The sequence below is a fragment of the Fusarium phalaenopsidis genome (assembly GCF_050370095.1).
Source record: "Fusarium phalaenopsidis strain FUZ10S chromosome Unknown contig_32302, whole genome shotgun sequence".
NCBI lineage: Eukaryota > Fungi > Ascomycota > Sordariomycetes > Hypocreales > Nectriaceae > Fusarium > Fusarium phalaenopsidis.
The window spans coordinates 3,416,460-3,432,787 of NW_028145405.1; the positions used below are offsets into that span (position 1 = coordinate 3,416,460).

The window sequence follows — 16,328 nt, forward strand, 5'->3', positions numbered from 1 at the left end:
TCAACCATATAGGCTTGGGTGGAAACGGAGTGTATGTAACTCCTCAGTCCCATGTGGCCAGGGCAAGCTACCCACAGGGAGGTCTCACAAAGCTGCTCTGAACAACCCGGCACCCGTTGCTCGTCTTGAACCCGACTTGGCATCTGCCATCCAGTTGTCAAGGAACCTTATGAACCCATATGACGGTATAACCAACTTGGGACTGGGTCGAGTTGTTCAACATAAATTCATATGTGATGTATCAAAGGCAAGTCCCGGTCTCTAAGTCAGGATCCGCAGCCTCGACCTAGGGTATCATCCATCTGTCCATCCCATCTTGTCACTCCATGTACCCAGCCGTCCCCGTTATACACCCCGCCATATCATGCATGCTGGCTTCCTCCCTTGGGGCCGTATCACAGTCCCATGTGAGACTTGCGCCATGTAACGCTCCAGTCCTAGGAGTTCGTTTTCAATGTCCAAAATCTCCAAAACCACACCACCATTTTAGTCATTTACTTGAGTTGCTTGAGGATTTCTGTCAGGAAGTCCTCAAAACTTAGTGTGATGTATCCGTCGCGGTCGTCGTCGTACTTCTTAAACACATCCGTCATGCGCTTCAGAGAGATGCAGCTCTGGACAAAGAGATCAAAGCTCATGACACCCTCGTTGCGCTTGTCGTATGTGTTGAAAAGCAGTTCCACGAACTGGGGACTGAGTCGATATCGAAATGCGACGAGGGCGTTGTTGAATTCGGGCAGGGAGATATTGCCGCTGTGATCGGCGTCGAAACGATCGAACAGGGTTCGCCATGAGGCCAAGAAGGACCATAGACCGCAGAACTCCTCAAAACCAATAGTGCCACTCCGGTCCGAGTCGAACATTCGGATCATCATGCGAACGGTGTGGGGGTCAAAGGCGGTCCAGTCACCGTTGACTAGCGCGGCGGAGAGCTCCCTTTCAGAGAGATGACCAGTCCCTGGATAAGGGTCAGCAGGTTGCTCGTAAAGCTGCCCCCTTGCAGGAAGGGCATCAACAGACGATACTCACCATCCTTGTCTACGGCGCGGAATAGGGGCAAAAGTGAAGGGTCGGAACCAGAGCCATCAAGGGCGGGTGAAGGGGGAGGTCGCGAATTGAGGGTAGGACGGCTATGAGGCTGAGGCGGTCTCGCGCCAGGGTTTGGAGGCGGCGACATGTGACCGTAGCCATGCTGCTGGCCTATCGAATGAGATCGAGAGTCTCGGTGAACTGGCAAGGGCTTATCATATCGAGGCTGCTGCTGGTGATACTGCTGTGGAGGGGGTTGTTGCGGGGCAGGAGTCCTCGACTGGCCGGGTTTCTGCAAATACAAGGTCAATATGATGTGCTTTCTCCCTCGATGGCTGACCCATCAGCATGGGAGAGCAGGCGAAACGTACGGGGTCTGGCTCGGCAAATCTGTACGAGGCGCGTGGTTAGCACTGGTATCGTGACGTTGACTTGGGCGCATCGCAGAACCACCGTTGGTTGGCGTGGGGGAATGAGGGGCAACTCACCTGGGGAGAGCATCCTCATCGAAGGGACGGTTGTAAGCCATAGTGATTTGTGTGATCCAAGAGTCGTTGTCCTGGAGAAGAGTTGGATCGGTAGGAGGACCTTTTAAGAAGGGAGGAGAGCAAGTAGGACGTCGAGTATGACGGGGGGTTTTTGAGGTCGGGCTGAGGTGGTGGTGCGCGGCTGAAGAGTGCCGCTGGGCTGGGCTTGGACTGGACTGAGCGTCACAAATGGTTGCGTGCCTTTTTTGCGCTTGGTTCTCGGTAAGGCCCAGGGGGGAGTATGAGCGCGGGGCAGTGTTGTCTTGTCGGTGGAGCGTCGAAGTGAGCAAGTGTGGCTGAGCGTGGGAATTTATGGGCGACGACGAGAGAGCGAGAGCGAGGGTCGGAGAAGCGGCTCCCACAGTAGGAGTTTATCTGACGGACCAGGTTTGGCGATCACACGCGAGTAGCGGATGGTTCAAGCGTGACGGAAGCCTGGTGACGTCGGTTTCTGAGAGATGGAAGATGTGTGTGTGTGTATGGTTGTAGGTGAATGGGACAAGTGGTGTTTGTATTAGAAAAGGATTTTTTTTTTTTTTTCCCCAAGAGATCAAAGGGAAGGCACGCGGGCAACTTGGCCAATTTGCAAGGGAAGCAAGGACCTGCTGCGTAAAGCCTGACATGCCCTTGCACCTTCCCCTGTTCAAGGTGATGGTTCTGGAGACGGGATTACGTCGTCGGGCTCGCATCCAATTCAGGCTGAGGAACGAGGAAGCCTGACTGAGAGCGAGGACCTCTCATGGCTTGGCTTGGCTTGTCTTGGCTTGGCCCCTAGGCAGGCCGATATCCGTCCTTACGGTACGTAGTCCCCTGAAGCGCCCCGTGGAACGCCCTGTAGGGATGGATGGAGGCGCCAGACGCTGGATGGACGATTCCATGGAGCGCTTCCATCTGCAAGTCAGCGTCTGCCCATCTCCGGGTGCAGTAACTAAGTTAATCTGTCAGTGACGCCGGGCGCCCATGAGCCACTGCAGAGGATGACCTCAGCCACCCCGAGCACAGCATCCATCCAATCTCGGTGGAGGCGCGGAGCGGGCAGCGGCCATCTATCGTGGTCCACAGTCTTTACACATGGACTGGGTCCATCCGTGCATGGGAGGGGATGGGAATGGATGGATTTCAATCTCTTGCCGGCCCGCCTTCTGGATCGTCTGCGGCTGCGGCTTCCCGCGTATAGGGCCCTTGACATCCATTGGATGCTTGCTTCTTACTGGCCCATCCGTAGGTCACCTCATCGCATTGGATCGATGGGACAAGGCATTCCCGTTCCCATCCATCCCTCTAATCCATCCATGCTTGCCCCTGTCCTCCCCCAGCTTGTCCTGAGAGTCACAACTACCGAGCAACCTATTATCACGGGCTGTTATAGCACTTACTCACTTACACCTAGCCTTAGACTACCTAGAGTGGCTTAAGGGCCTCGTCTAGTCCACTATTCCATTCCGTCTTGCACAACCGACCAAGTACGCACCTCTCAAGTCTCGACAATATGCTCAACACCATTATTAATACACCTTGATTGCAGTCCTTGATCTCAACCTCAGCCATGACCGTCCAAAACGCCCAAGACACCTCTGAGTTCTGGTTATACGGATACGGGTGCGCCTCAGCTCTCTCTGATGTGGCTACACAGCCGTCGCATCCAAATATTGATTCCCAATACTGACGCAGCCCTCTCCGTGATTTATAGGAGCCTCATCTGGAAGCCTCCGCCACACTTCGGTAACTAACTCACCCGATGTCTCAACCCTTGCCACCAGTTTGCTGACGCCCGCCTTCTAAGATCGGAGAATCCCTGGATGGGTCAACGGCTATGTCCGACGTTTCTGGCAGGTCTGAATACCCTCAATTGGCTGACCACCTCGAGTTCGTCCAGCTGACTCTCTCACAGGCCAGGCATGACTCCAACACTTGACGAATAAGACAACGGTTCTTACTAACAGTATCCTCCAGTCAGGATCACCGAGGCACACCCGAGGCTCCCGGTCGTGTTGTCACTCTTATTGAGAGGTCTTACTGGGAACAGTTAAAGGATAAAGACGGCCACGCATCTGCACCGGAGCGCGTCTGGGGTGTCGCTTACCGAATCATTCCCGAAAAGGTCACCGAGGTCAAGGAATATCTTGACATCCGCGAGATCAATGGTTACTCTATCCACTACGCTCCCTTTCACCCCGCCGACGGCTCTTCCTCGATCAACAGCCTCGTCTACATCGGCACTCCGGAGAATGACCAGTTCGTCGGCCCTCAGGATCCCCAGGAGCTTGCCGAGCACATTGCCCGCAGCCAAGGGCCCAGCGGCCCCAACATTGACTACCTCCTGAACCTCGAGGAAGCCCTCAGCGAACTGGCTCCGGACAGTGGCGATGTTCACATCCACGACCTCGCTCGCCGTGTCAGGGAGCTCCAGAGTAGCGGCAAAATCGCACACCTGAACCCTACGCCGACTACCCATCAGCAAAAGCACAGCACCGAAGAGGCGGAAGAGATTGAAGACCCAAGCCCCTGAGAGGAAGGCATGTCGCTTGAATAGACTGTATCCTGGTATAGCATAGACAAACAGACACGTATAGAAGATCCTACCTGGCTGGTCAATACAGGGTTAGACACAACAACAAGGCATTTCACAACCTCAATTACACCGTGGAGTGAATGCCTTGTCCACACTCGCAGTACGAGAATATAGTGCTCGGTGAGACCTATGATTCAGAATCAACTTCCACTGATAGCCAAGGTCATACTCATATAACCAGTTCAGCTACGCAAAAGCTTGACAAGAGGGACTTCACGAGACAAAAGGGAAAGAATCCAAATAGCACTAGGTTGCATTTGCCCGCCCAACAAGGCAATCTCCATTGTCTTCCCGCACAAAGTCATTAATAAAACGGCCGTGTCAAGATGGCAACCCCAAATGCCATGCCTTTTACCATGTCTCAGCCCAAGTGCCCGGGTATAATTCTGCGTCCAGCGTGCTCACCGATGCCTAATCATCCAGTCATACAAAGGATTCGCAAAGCCCAGGTGCCGAAACTCGTCGAAATCATTGACCCTCGCCATGTCTCTCCTGCCCCCTGAACGGCCCTCGTGGCCCACTCCTGATGCGCCTCTAGCTACAGTCGACTAATAGCCTCGTCCGCCCTGGGGAGGTTGCTGGGGCTGAGGAGGGAGCTGCTGCTGAGATGGGTCGGGGTATCCAAACTGCGGCGCCACGAATCCTATAGAGCAATTAGCCTTGGGCAGCCTGGGGCTGTCATCACTCAAACATACCTTGGGGAGGCGTGCCGTAAGCCTGCTGCTGCGGCGGAGGGTAACCACGACCATACGGCATCGGAGCGTACATGTTCGGGGGTGGGACTTGGTAGCCGGGTCCAGGGGGACCCATGCCGTACGGCATAGGCCCTCCGAAGCCTCGTCCAAAGCCGCCGCCGCCTCTACCGAATCCGCCTCGGGGGCCGTTGTCGGATGCCTTGTCAACTCGAATCGTTCGTCCGTCAAACCTAGTACATGTTAGACCTCACTGCCAACAGGCGGTCGATCACAGCGAATCTGCCATCGGAAAGAGGAAACAGAGTGACTCGTACTCGACGTTGTTCATGGTGGCGATGGCTTTCTGGGCGTCTCCCTCCTGGGTGTATCGCACAAATCCAAAGCCGCGGCTGCGGCCGGTATCGCGGTCCTTGACCACAACCTTTCCGTGTCCATTGTTAGAAGCCGCTACGTACTCTAGCGAGCACTCGCACCAGAGCCACAAGAGAATGCAGAACCAGGAGTGCCTTGCCAGCGGGAGAAGAAAGGAACGGAGTCACATACAGCTTCCTCGACGGGGCCAAACTCCTCGAACTTCTGGCGAAGAGTAGCCTCCTCAGTGTGCCATGCTAGGCCACTTATCTTGGGTCAGCACAATGCGATAACCGCTCACATGGTGATTTGACAAACCCGATAAAAAGCTTCGACATGATGGATATCGTGGGGTCTCGAGTCTGTCCAAGTGTTAGTTGTGGTTCAAAGAACGGCAACGGTCCGGTTCTCCGGCATTCGGCGGTTCATCAGCAAGACGTCGCAAGACCGTGAGGCTGAGAATCAGAGTTGCGCATCTTCGTCTTTATCAAAGAGAGGTAGATAGCTAGACAGACTCTGCCGTCACAGCCATGGAAAGGGACATGTTGCTTGCAAACCACGCGTGGCCTCGACTGGAAGCGCGCGCTTACATTCGCAGGCGGCGCAATCGCAATCACAGTCGCAGACAGGGCAGAAGAATAGGAAGCCGCGGAGAGCGAGAGGACATACCTATATTGCCTCAAGCAGGTATGAATACTGACAGCTCTGTCAAAGGCGCACTCGATCTTGCACCGGAGCAGCTGGACTCGTGCGCTAATTATCGAGATAGCTGACAGGTAAACGTGGACGGATTTGAAGTTCAGGGAGAAAGATGAGAGTGGAGCTCCAAAGACGGGAAGATGGTGCGGACGCAGTAGCTTAGACGACAGGACAGACAAAAGGACGAGAGGGGTCTTTGAGGGCGCGGGCGGAGCGTGACCGTGGAGGTTATGTATGCACCCTGCAGCGAGGCAAGGTTAGGCACGTTGTATCTGTAGTCCGGATCGGTACCGGCGTTGAATGACGATGCCGGCCAGGGGTATCTTGTCGTCTGCCTGTCTCTAGACTCAACTCTGGGCTGGGCTTGGATTAGTTGGTCTTGGTCCTAACAGGCGAGCCCAATGTCAAGCAGCACATGCAGATGGATGGCGCTCACTCGCTCGCTCGCTTCATTTCCGCCATCCTTTATAGCTCAGGTCCAAGTCTCCCTCCTCCCGTCGATCCTCCGGTGGGCTCATCCGTGGAGGCAGTGCTGGGTGAACCGTCACCGCGACAGGCCGGGGTGCCATGGGCATGGGCCATGGATGGACGTTTCGTCGTCTGCGTCTGGCACTGGCAGGGACCCAGGGCCCTTCTTCCAAACAAGCTTTAGGCGGAAGAAGCAAGCACGCACGGCAAGCACAGGGGGAACGCAATGCCCACCAACCTCACCGTGGCGATGGGGGGGCAGACACTGGCGTCCAAGGGCATGAGAGGACGCTCATGCGGGTCTGTGATGACGACGGCCCCCCTCCACATCCTGGCAGCAGCCTCTCCACGCAAAAGCCAAGCACCGCGGCTAGCTCAAATAGCTCTGTGCCCCTAGGCCAAGCATAACTGCCCGATGATCTTGCCCCTTCCCATCATTCTACGCCAATTCCATTCGTTGCTCGCATAGCCCCCTCAACCCACATGCCCCAGCATCCCGGTCCTTGCTCCTTGCGCTTTTGGTAGGTAGCTTATATCGGGACAAGACACCGGCCTGCGCCATGGACAATGTGAATGAGAGACATTGGAAACCTGCCACATGCAGCCAATTGGCCGCCATCCGTCCAAGAATTGATACCCAAGACCTGCTTGTTGCAACGACGAATCTCTCCCTCATGCTTGCCCTATGCCGCAAAGATGCCACGCACCCCGTCCCCGTGCCTGACCTTGAACGTGCCGCCCTGTTCGTATGCTGGTGCTCTCCTTTCACCATCTTGTTTCGAGCCCCGCTTCGCCAGAGACCTATCTCAAACACGTGCTGCCCCTCTTCCACCCGGTGGTGGAGGGCATTGATTCAGGGGCGGCGGCACCGTCCAACAAGCCGAGATGGGGAATAAATAGAACGACACGTCTGCGAACCATCGTTGTCATCGATTGTTCCGTTTTGTAGATCGTTCGAGAAGCCGGGAAGGCCGCAGCAGGAGGGAGGGGAGATCGAGGCAAGGGTATGCTGCAAGTATGGGCCATGCTTGAATAAACCAGCAGTATCCGGACTCTGGAATTGTATTGCGTCCCGACATCTTTCGACGACGTGGAAACCATCAGCTTGGCGGTAAACCGAATGCAAGCCACCCCAGAGCCCCGATGACTCCGACTCGTAACCATCGCATGAAACACGCGTGTGCCAAGGGGTAGTCTCGCGCTCCTTCGTATTGTGCTTTCTGGAGACGGGATGGAAAGATGGGGCCTCACAACCCACCGCAGTCCCCGCGATTCCGCATTGCCCACCGCTCTGGTTTGGTGCCTTGTCGCGGAAATCTGCAAAGAACCAAGTTAAGGACGAATTAGAGACTCGTAAGCGAAATCCGTGTCAACGGTTGTGCTGGCAGATGCAGCGCGTTGAAACGCCAGATTAAGCGTTGATGCGATGCTACCTTGGCAGCGCCTTAGCCGGTTGATCTGGCCCCCTACTCGACGCCAAGACAAATACCCGTGTCGGTCCATCTCCATCTCAGGGACCATTCATCGCTTGGCCCAACGGAGATTGAAACTTTACGCATTGTCGGCTGATTCGAGTTGAAACCGATGGCATGGGTATTCTTCCATGCCAGGTATTCATGCCGAGTACACGAAACGCATGCCTGGGTGAATTGCAGGTGAAACATGACTTGCGACAGGGCATTCAATCGCGACCATGCGGGACCTGCTGTCGGTGAAGATCCTGAAAAGGGAAGGACTCGTAAAGAGATGCAACATGTCCGCAATTTCCAACTTGCGACAAAGATGATAGCAACCTGGGTAGATAGAAAGGGAGACAAAAAAGTTTGTTTCTTGATGTTTGAGGCGATTAATAATGTTTTGATGCAATTCAATCGAAACTTCAGAAGTCAGCCAGGCACAGTCGGTGGGGATAGGGTATCGTCTAAAGAGAATCTAAAGGGAAGGTGCACCTCCCCGTCAAGCCCATCTGCATTTTCTCAGGAGAGCCTTCCATTGGCAGATAGATACCTAGGTAAATAGGAAGGAAGGTGCTCTCGAATTCAAGACCGATGAACTTTCTTTCCTGCCCTTTTGCCTACCCAGGAGAAGTCCTGCCCAGATTTCTCTTCTCCACCCCTAGCGAGGCAAGTGGCAGCAAGAGCAACCTTGCACCGTGATAGCTGCTCAGTTCGCTCAAGATTTGCGATGAGCAACTCTCACGATGCACTCCTGATCCTGTTTTCTGGGTATCCCCTAAAACCCTTTGCTTTCTGTGTCCTCGATCCCTCTTTTTGACTGAGACGACCTGAATGAGTTATCATCGAGACCGCGGCCATCCACATGCATGGCATGAAGACCAACACGGCCCTGCCAGGAGCTTTGCGCAAATTGTCCCAGAGGTCGGCTCCGAAGATTTTGGTCCTGTTCGTTCTTGGTTGAGTCATACATCGCCCCAGGACGAGGTCACCAATCACCAAGACAGCTTCAACCAAGATCTCGATCGCAGTCGCTCGTTAGGTTGGCGTCCTTATAATCTTCCCATTGCACCCATCCCTTTGCATAATCGCCAGCAAGGAGAACGACGCTTTGATCGAGACCAGCCGATTCCCAGAAGCCCCGAAAGATTTGACAATGACAGCTATTCAACAGGGGGATACGAAGAATCCGTGGCGATGGGGTCTGATAAGGAAAACAGAAAGAGACATCGGTCACCAGAGCGTCAACAATCCCCCGACTTTACTTCCGATGACTTTGCTTTCGAAAGACGGCCTCGACACAAAACCCGACCTGATCGGTATGATTCGAGGAAACGAGATGACGGAAGAGCGCGAGCAGCTAAAGGCGAAGCGAAAGGGTCGAGAAAACAGACCCGGGCGAAGAAATCTCGACTTCGTTCGAGTCGAGACGTCATGGACAACTTTACATCAAGTTTTCTCGGAACATCTAGGATAACTGTATGTAATATCTATTAACAGGAAACGCAAGCTGGGAACGACGCTAACATGCCATATCTTAGTTGGATCCCGAGCTTCGAGCCGGCATGTCCTCGAATGTTCGAAGTTCTGTCTATGCTGGAAGAGAACGTGTGTAGCTCTGCCCGTGTTGGATCTCCTTTACTTACTATGATGTAGTTGGCGACCTCAGGTTCAACGAAATGCGTTTCTTAGAGAAGCCAGAAGAGCCGGCAAAGAGACATAGTGCCAGGAATAGTAAAGAGATCCGACAAGAGGGGAATAGGAACGGCTTCGAGAGGCATCCCGTGCATCCCTCGAGCTCCCGCCAATCAACCCCAGCTCTTAGCACCATAACTTCAAGAAGCGTGGGAGATGGGAGACTAGCAACTCAACCGCAAGAGGCAATACCCACATCACAGAACAGCTCGTGGGGATCTGGATATCGCGGCATCAGTTCCGAGAGTTGCCATGGTTCCATGCCAGGCAAAAGCTCATCTCTACTTCAACAGGGCCGCTCAGGATCGGTAAACCAGGCAGTGCCTGTCCGAGGTTCCAAAACACCTCAATGTGTGCCTGAAGAGCTCATTAACACAGGAGTTTTTAGCGGCACAGAATTTCTGTCTCGACTTGGGCATCGTCGAAAACAGCCATCGACTGTCCCTGACCCCAATGACCACACGTCAGATCCTGCCGAGACCTCAAAATCGCATCCACACAGGTGCGTATCATACGAAGACAGAGGAGTGATGGTTAGTCCTGGAATGGAGAGATCAGATAGACCAAACCAACCGCTCCCAGTGACAGCGGATCACAGTCACCAAAGCACAGCAGCTGGGACATCACTATCAACCAATCCTTTGACTTCGGAACAGCAATCAAAAGATCTTTCGACGCCTAGCGGAGACCCCAATAGAGTTGAAGTTGACAACCCAAATACATCCGAGACATCCCAATGCCTTGACTTGGGGGATCAGGCAACAGATGGCAAATGGCACCAGGCCCCTACTTGTTCAGTTTCTAAACAAGCCGACAAAGTTTCAAGCTTTGAAAAACGCCCCGAGTCCATTTCTGAAACATCAGAAGGAGGCCATCACTATGTCAGCAGCGCCAACCGAGGCCTTGACCTTGGCATTGGCCCAGATTCAAGTCTCTGGAAAGACCGTCCTTCAGTTCAACCCTTGCCACAGCGACTTTCAACACCTCAGTCTTGGGAACATGCAACGAGGCATCCAAGGCACTATGACTGGCAGAGGTACCAAGGCACACCAGCACCTCCATCAGATTTTGGCACACGGCACCCAGAATCTCTCCATCATAGGGTTTCCACCTTCACACCTATCCCAACGCCGTATCCAGCCAGGCCGGAGCCCCTGATCTATGAACAAGATGAATTCCTCTCCAATGAGAAAGATCCTGGAGTGTTTCGACAATACAATGGTGAAGAAACCATGATGGAGTTCATCGAAAGAATCGAAAATGAGGTAATGGAGAGATGGTATGGACCACAAGATCCATATGGGGTCTCTATGGGTGGTGACAATTTCGAGGCCAGTGAAATAACAAGGCTGGTTTCGAGGAATTCGCAACCCCCTCTCCAGCAATGGGAGCCCAGTGGTCAAGGACGTCAGGGCTCGTTTGTGGACTGGGATAATCCTCTTAATGCACCAAGGCGTTTCTTGGGAAGGACCGCCACGGATGAAGACTGCGCAGAAGCAGAAGCCGAAATGCTTTCATTTTGGAGGCCAAACCGGTTCTAGGGCTAGGATCATGAACTCGACACTTTGAGAGGCGATACATGTACAGAGGTGGCTAACTGGCTCTCCTTATTCAGGCTCCTGGTCCTTCCATTTCGTCCGCAAGCCCTCGACATCGATACCGCATTGCTCTGCCTTGGCGATGACGGCGTTGGCTTTCCCTACAACAGGAACATCGATCATCTTACCATCAAGCGTCCATGCACCTCTTCCGGAGGTAGAGGCCTTTGCATCAGCAATTGACACCCTAACAGCCCACTCGACTTCCTGCTGGTCAGGAGCAAACATGCGCTGGGCCACCTCGACCTGGGTGGGATGAATGCATTGCTTGCCGTTGAAGCCCATGGCTTTGCCTCCAGCGCATTCCTCCTCGAGTGTTCTGAGACCTTGTTCTCCCTTGTAGGATGTGCAGACAAGATCAATGGCGCTCGGGAGCTCAGCAGCACGGGCAGCAGTAACAATGGCAGACCTGGCGTATAGGAATTCGGTCAAAGAGGGTGTTCGAGTTATGGACAGATCAAGGGCGAAATCCTCGGCAGCAAAGATAAAGCCACTCAAGTAAGGGGATGCCTTGCAGATCTCGGAGAGATTCATGACGGAGCGTGCCGACTCGATGAGGGCGAGGATCTTGATGGGATTCTCCGCATCGGGTGCGTGACGCTCCGGAGCAACGTGTCGGAGGACGTCGGTTACAAAGGTCAAATCAGCAGCCGAGTTGACCTTGGGAACCACGACAGCATCAACATGGCGGAGAGGGGCGAGGGCAGTCAGGTCAGACAGAGCGAATGGAGTTGACACAGCATTTATGCGGACGGCAAGCTCGGAGATTCCGGAGGGCCGGGCGTTGAGGCCTGAGATGTGGTCCCTCAGCTGGTTCCGGGCAGTGTCTTTGAGGGAGGGGGTAACGGAGTCTTCCAAGTCATATGTGACGTTATCTGAGTGCATGCCTAGGGACTTTGTGAGCATCTTTTGAGATGAGCCCGGAACTAGAGAGGATAGTCAGTGACAGTTTCAAAGAATTGAAGGGTCCAAAAGTAAAGTACCATATAGCAATGAGCGGCGGATGATGGAAGCAGATCGCGCGGCCATGATGACGGTCTTTTTGGGGCCTCTGATTGGGATGTGATTTGGAAGGTTGTTTCCTAGCGATGGGCTACAAAGCTTGGATAGATTATATGCGTCGATGTTGGGCTGTTTATAACAACTACTACTCAGCGTCAAATACCAAGACGCCGAAGAGGAGAAGGTTGAATGCCGACTCGGATACGGCTTATACGCCGAAGCTGGACCCGCACGAGCTCATGACGTCCGCCCGCCGGCCGAGGGTACCTGGGGTGCTTCCCGTTGTGGAATTGTGCCATATGCGACCGCCTTCCGCAACGGGCCGTATCAGACAGGGGTTCCCGATCATCATCCCTTTACTAAGGACCAACCGTTGCGCGGCTCAAGGCCACAGCTTACGGGGGATGAACAGGTAGCTTCAACTCAACCACTTTAATCGCTACCCACGACACACACGCACATCGAGAGACGAACGAGCCCGAATCGCCTCGCGCATACGAAGCGCTCTCTTCTTCCGTCGCCGAATTTGTATCCAGAACAATCGTTGAAAGCATGGATGCCACGCAACCACAGCCCGCCGCGGGCTCTCTCAGCTGGCGCCTCAGCGCGCATCCCATCACGCTCCTGACGTTTCTCGCTTTCCGGATAGGTGAGTTTTCCTCTGACGACAGCTTTCAAAGGCGCAATTGCTGACCATGTTCAAACGCAGCGAGCATCCTGGTCTACTTTCTAGGTGGTCTCTTGTTGACAGATAGCATGTGCGTCTACACCAAGTCCCTCCAAACCTTGCAAAGACGCTGACACCTTTTCAGGATCATGATCTTCATCATCACCATCCTCCTCCTCGCCGCCGACTTCTACTACATCAAGAACATTGCGGGTCGCCGCCTCGTCGGCCTCCGGTGGTGGAACGAGGTCGACCCCCAGACGGGCGACTCGCAGTGGGTGTTTGAGAGCAGCGAGCCCGGCACAAAGGTGGTCAACGCCACTGACAGCCGCTTCTTCTGGCTCGCTCTGTACCTGCAGCCCATGCTCTGGGTCATCATGGCCATCCTGGCGCTCGTGTCGCTGTCGTTCATGTGGCTGCCGCTCGTCAGTACGTTTGATCCTCCCTATTCAAGCTCCGAATAGCTTCACCTTCTCCCCAGAATTATCCTGCTAACTCCCCCCCCCCCCTCTAGTCATCGCTCTTGTCCTTACCATCATGAACACCCTCGCCTTCTCCCGCTGCGACAAGTTTAGCAACGCCTCCAACCTCGCCGGCAGCGCCTTTGGCACCAGCAACCTGGCAGGCAGCATCGCGAGCAACATGGTTAGCAACTGGTTCTCGCGCAGCTGATTAAATGTCAGCACACACTGGCCCCCTCGAGGCAAACTTTTTTCCATTCCTAGCCTTTCGAGGGAGCTGTTGAAAAGAAGACAGGAGACGTGTTTCGTTGTCCACGAGCAGGGTCATTGGGGCCATCCAATTTGTAGAGTAAGGGAATGAGGTGTCATCAATATCGGGTTGCGGTTTTACGGGCAAGATTTCGGCGGTTTCGGCGCCTAGGTATAGGCAAAATATGTACGACTGTACAACCAATTATTCATTACTTCCATATTCTGTATGAGAAAGCCTATAGACGTTTTGAAAGGAACAAGTCTGAGTGCCACCATTTGACAGGCAGGCCAGACGAAATTAGTGAATCCAAAGTGTGTAATATTACCCTCATAACTTGAGTCCATACTTCTTAACGCTACATCAATATACATCCAAACGAGCTGATAGATTTTTTACTCTTCATCATCTCGCAGAACATCCATGGTATTTCTCCAAACACATAACCAGCTAGCCATGCAGGGGCACCTCGGCCAAGCGGGCGAGGTACGTGTGGCAACGCTACGACGACGAACGAATCAAGCAGGGTACACGAGTGGTCGACCCGACAAGGAATGATAAAAGTGACGATCCAGAACTCCAAGCCCAATGACGCGCGAAAACATGATGCCCTTCGACTTCTCTGGTCGACAGGCAACAAACGGCCTTGCCCAGGCGAAGCAAAGCGAAGCGGCACTACCGTCTTGCAGCACGCTCGATCTCGTCGTCCAGCTCTCGTTCCTCTTCCTCCAGCCTCCGAATCTCCTCGGCTGTCATGCCATCCTCGACCAGGTGAGCCACATTGGATGACATGCCCTGGGGCGTAGGAGCGTTGCGGGAACCCGTGGATGTGCGAGGGAGGTTGTTCGGTGTAGGAGTTCCGCGCGCCGTCTGCTCTTCGTGGTCGTGGCTGATATTCTGGAGTGCGACGGGCTGAACTTGGTTCTCATCCGAGTAGGGGGAGTTGGGTGAATCCGTAGCACGACCGTGAGTCTCCTTGTCCACCGTGTACGCTTGCTGAGAGGTGTAATCCTCGCCGAGCTGCTTGCTGCGACGACGTCGGCGGAGGAGGAAGAAGGCCAATGCACCAATGATCAAGAGACCACCAATGACAGCACCCACAGCAATACCTGCCTTTGCACCAGTGGATAATCCTCCTCCTCCTCCAGAGCTCGAGGCAGAATCTGTTGCTGAAGCAGAGGAGGTGGCTGTCGCTGCGGTTGTCGTCTCGAGGGATCCCTCGCTGCTGGCCGATTCCGCTATTTTCTCCTGCAACGTCGTGTCGGGTTGGGATTTGTTACTGACGCTGAAGTAGAGCGAACGAGTGTTGCCAGTGAACTTTTTGTCTTCGGACTCCCAGTCAACCAGAATCTCCATGGTCTTGTCAAAGTACCCCTTCAGAACGGTTTCATCAAGCAAGAGTGTAAGTTGGTCGTCGGTGACTTGAAGGAATATAAATTAGCAAGCAAAAACACACATGATAGTATAGTCAAAGCAACGCACCTTGCTCAAACCCCTTGGTTAATTCAGGGCTGTCATCCCCCGACTTGTAAGTGGCATTGGCAATGCTACCGCCATCTGAGCCGGTTGTTTGCCAGTAAATGTTCTTCAGAACGATGTCGTTGGTGCTGTACTTGATGGCGGCGGTGCCTGCCCTCATGTAATAGACGGGAACGTAGTCGCCACTGGGGAATTGGACGTATGTTGTCGACTGGCCGCTGCCACCAGAATCTAAGCCGCCGGGTTGACCCTGTTCTGGATTGGTCTCCGGCATACCACCACCACCTTTGTCTGCCTTGGTAGTCTCTGTTGCAGCAGCAGCTGTGCCAGTGGTCGCAGTTTCGCTTTCTTGCACGGGCTCTAAGTTACTGTTTCCACCACCACCACCACTGGGATTTGCAGCCAATTCTTTGGCATCATCCTTGATACGGGTCTCTGTCACTGCCTCCATGTTGAGTCTGTTGTCGATCAAGTCGAGTGAATGTCGGGTTTCGAAACGGCTATCCTTCTAATGTGGAAACTCTTTCACACGTTTTCTCGGCTCGGCCTTGTCGCCCAAAGACTCGTACGCTCCGCTCGCTCAAAAGCCCAACACGCCTCGGCCAGTGATGAGGCTCAACTCCAGGATTCGCCGTCGTGATCGTGAACTCGTTCTCGTGGTGGTTTATTGGTGTTACCACAGGTCCAGAGGATGGGACTATTGGTCCCAGAGGACAGCGAAATAGAAGATCACCACGGATGGGAGAATTGGTGTTTGTCGGTGATCGATGAAAGACGAAAAAGGCGAAGGGGAGGAAACAAAGACAAGGAAGAGTGAGAGTGAGAGCGAGCGAGGGCCTTACGGGCTGGGATGGGATGGACTGTGCTTGGTTGTGCTTGACTGGGCTGACTGGGGTGCCGGGGCCAATGTGACCTTGCTGCGGCAAGCCAGGCTGGCTGGGCTGGCTGGGCTACTGGGCTGGGCTTGCACCACACTCCATCCCTCCTTCCCCCGAAGCAACCATCCAGATACAGGTCAAGCGCGAGGTGGCCCAGCCCAGGCAAGCCCAGGCGTCTTCAGCCCGGCAAGTAAGACCCTGTACGAGGCACCACCGCGGAATGTACAACCAGGTACCTCGGGGCAAGGGTACAGTACCACCAACAGGCTGTCAAGCCGATTACAGCAATCACGGCGACTCACCAGCAACGGACACCAGACAATGGTGGGCTCTTAGTGCATGTCGCTCATCAACGGGTGCAAAGCAACGGGCAGCTACAGCCTGGCATGTATCCGCCGTCCGTCTAATGCATCAACTCTGAAACGCAGATGGGTTTGCAACATGTCGTGTCAATGCTACGCGGTCAAGATATCTGGCCAACACAATGCCCAGTTCACAACGAG

At 54.1% G+C, this 16,328-nt stretch overlaps 6 protein-coding genes across 6 annotated transcripts; 2 read left to right on the forward strand and 4 right to left on the reverse strand.

Annotated features, from left to right (window-relative positions):
* Window positions 1–494: 494 nt before the first annotated feature.
* On the reverse strand, window positions 495–1,558 carry LRP88_08427 (EF-hand domain-containing protein; the record flags this gene model as incomplete). Its single annotated transcript, XM_083244933.1, has 4 exons — window positions 495–958; window positions 1,030–1,321; window positions 1,401–1,419; window positions 1,518–1,558. The coding sequence occupies 4 exons, from the start codon at window positions 1,556–1,558 to the stop codon at window positions 495–497; spliced, it is 816 nt and encodes a 271-aa protein (XP_083099427.1).
* A 1,544-nt stretch (window positions 1,559–3,102) lies between these two features.
* On the forward strand, window positions 3,103–4,065 carry LRP88_08428 (gamma-glutamylcyclotransferase; the record flags this gene model as incomplete). The annotated part of the gene is made up of 2 exons (XM_083244934.1): window positions 3,103–3,155; window positions 3,510–4,065. 2 exons carry the CDS (start codon window positions 3,103–3,105, stop codon window positions 4,063–4,065), a joined length of 609 nt encoding a protein of 202 aa, XP_083099428.1.
* A 611-nt stretch (window positions 4,066–4,676) lies between these two features.
* LRP88_08429 (RNA recognition motif domain-containing protein) lies at window positions 4,677–5,512 on the reverse strand (the record flags this gene model as incomplete). The annotated part of the gene is made up of 5 exons (XM_083244935.1): window positions 4,677–4,771; window positions 4,824–5,053; window positions 5,138–5,270; window positions 5,321–5,439; window positions 5,493–5,512. The coding sequence occupies 5 exons, from the start codon at window positions 5,510–5,512 to the stop codon at window positions 4,677–4,679; spliced, it is 597 nt and encodes a 198-aa protein (XP_083099429.1).
* Window positions 5,513–11,097: 5,585 nt separating this feature from the next.
* LRP88_08430 (Pyruvate/Phosphoenolpyruvate kinase-like domain-containing protein) lies at window positions 11,098–12,117 on the reverse strand (the record flags this gene model as incomplete). Its single annotated transcript, XM_083244936.1, has 2 exons — window positions 11,098–12,014; window positions 12,072–12,117. The coding sequence occupies 2 exons, from the start codon at window positions 12,115–12,117 to the stop codon at window positions 11,098–11,100; spliced, it is 963 nt and encodes a 320-aa protein (XP_083099430.1).
* A 525-nt stretch (window positions 12,118–12,642) lies between these two features.
* Window positions 12,643–13,429, forward strand: LRP88_08431 (DUF846 domain-containing protein; the record flags this gene model as incomplete). The annotated part of the gene is made up of 4 exons (XM_083244937.1): window positions 12,643–12,739; window positions 12,800–12,848; window positions 12,903–13,186; window positions 13,272–13,429. The coding sequence occupies 4 exons, from the start codon at window positions 12,643–12,645 to the stop codon at window positions 13,427–13,429; spliced, it is 588 nt and encodes a 195-aa protein (XP_083099431.1).
* Window positions 13,430–14,143: 714 nt separating this feature from the next.
* Window positions 14,144–15,398, reverse strand: LRP88_08432 (uncharacterized protein; the record flags this gene model as incomplete). Its single annotated transcript, XM_083244938.1, has 2 exons — window positions 14,144–14,889; window positions 14,951–15,398. 2 exons carry the CDS (start codon window positions 15,396–15,398, stop codon window positions 14,144–14,146), a joined length of 1,194 nt encoding a protein of 397 aa, XP_083099432.1.
* Between the last annotated feature and the right edge of the window lie 930 nt (window positions 15,399–16,328).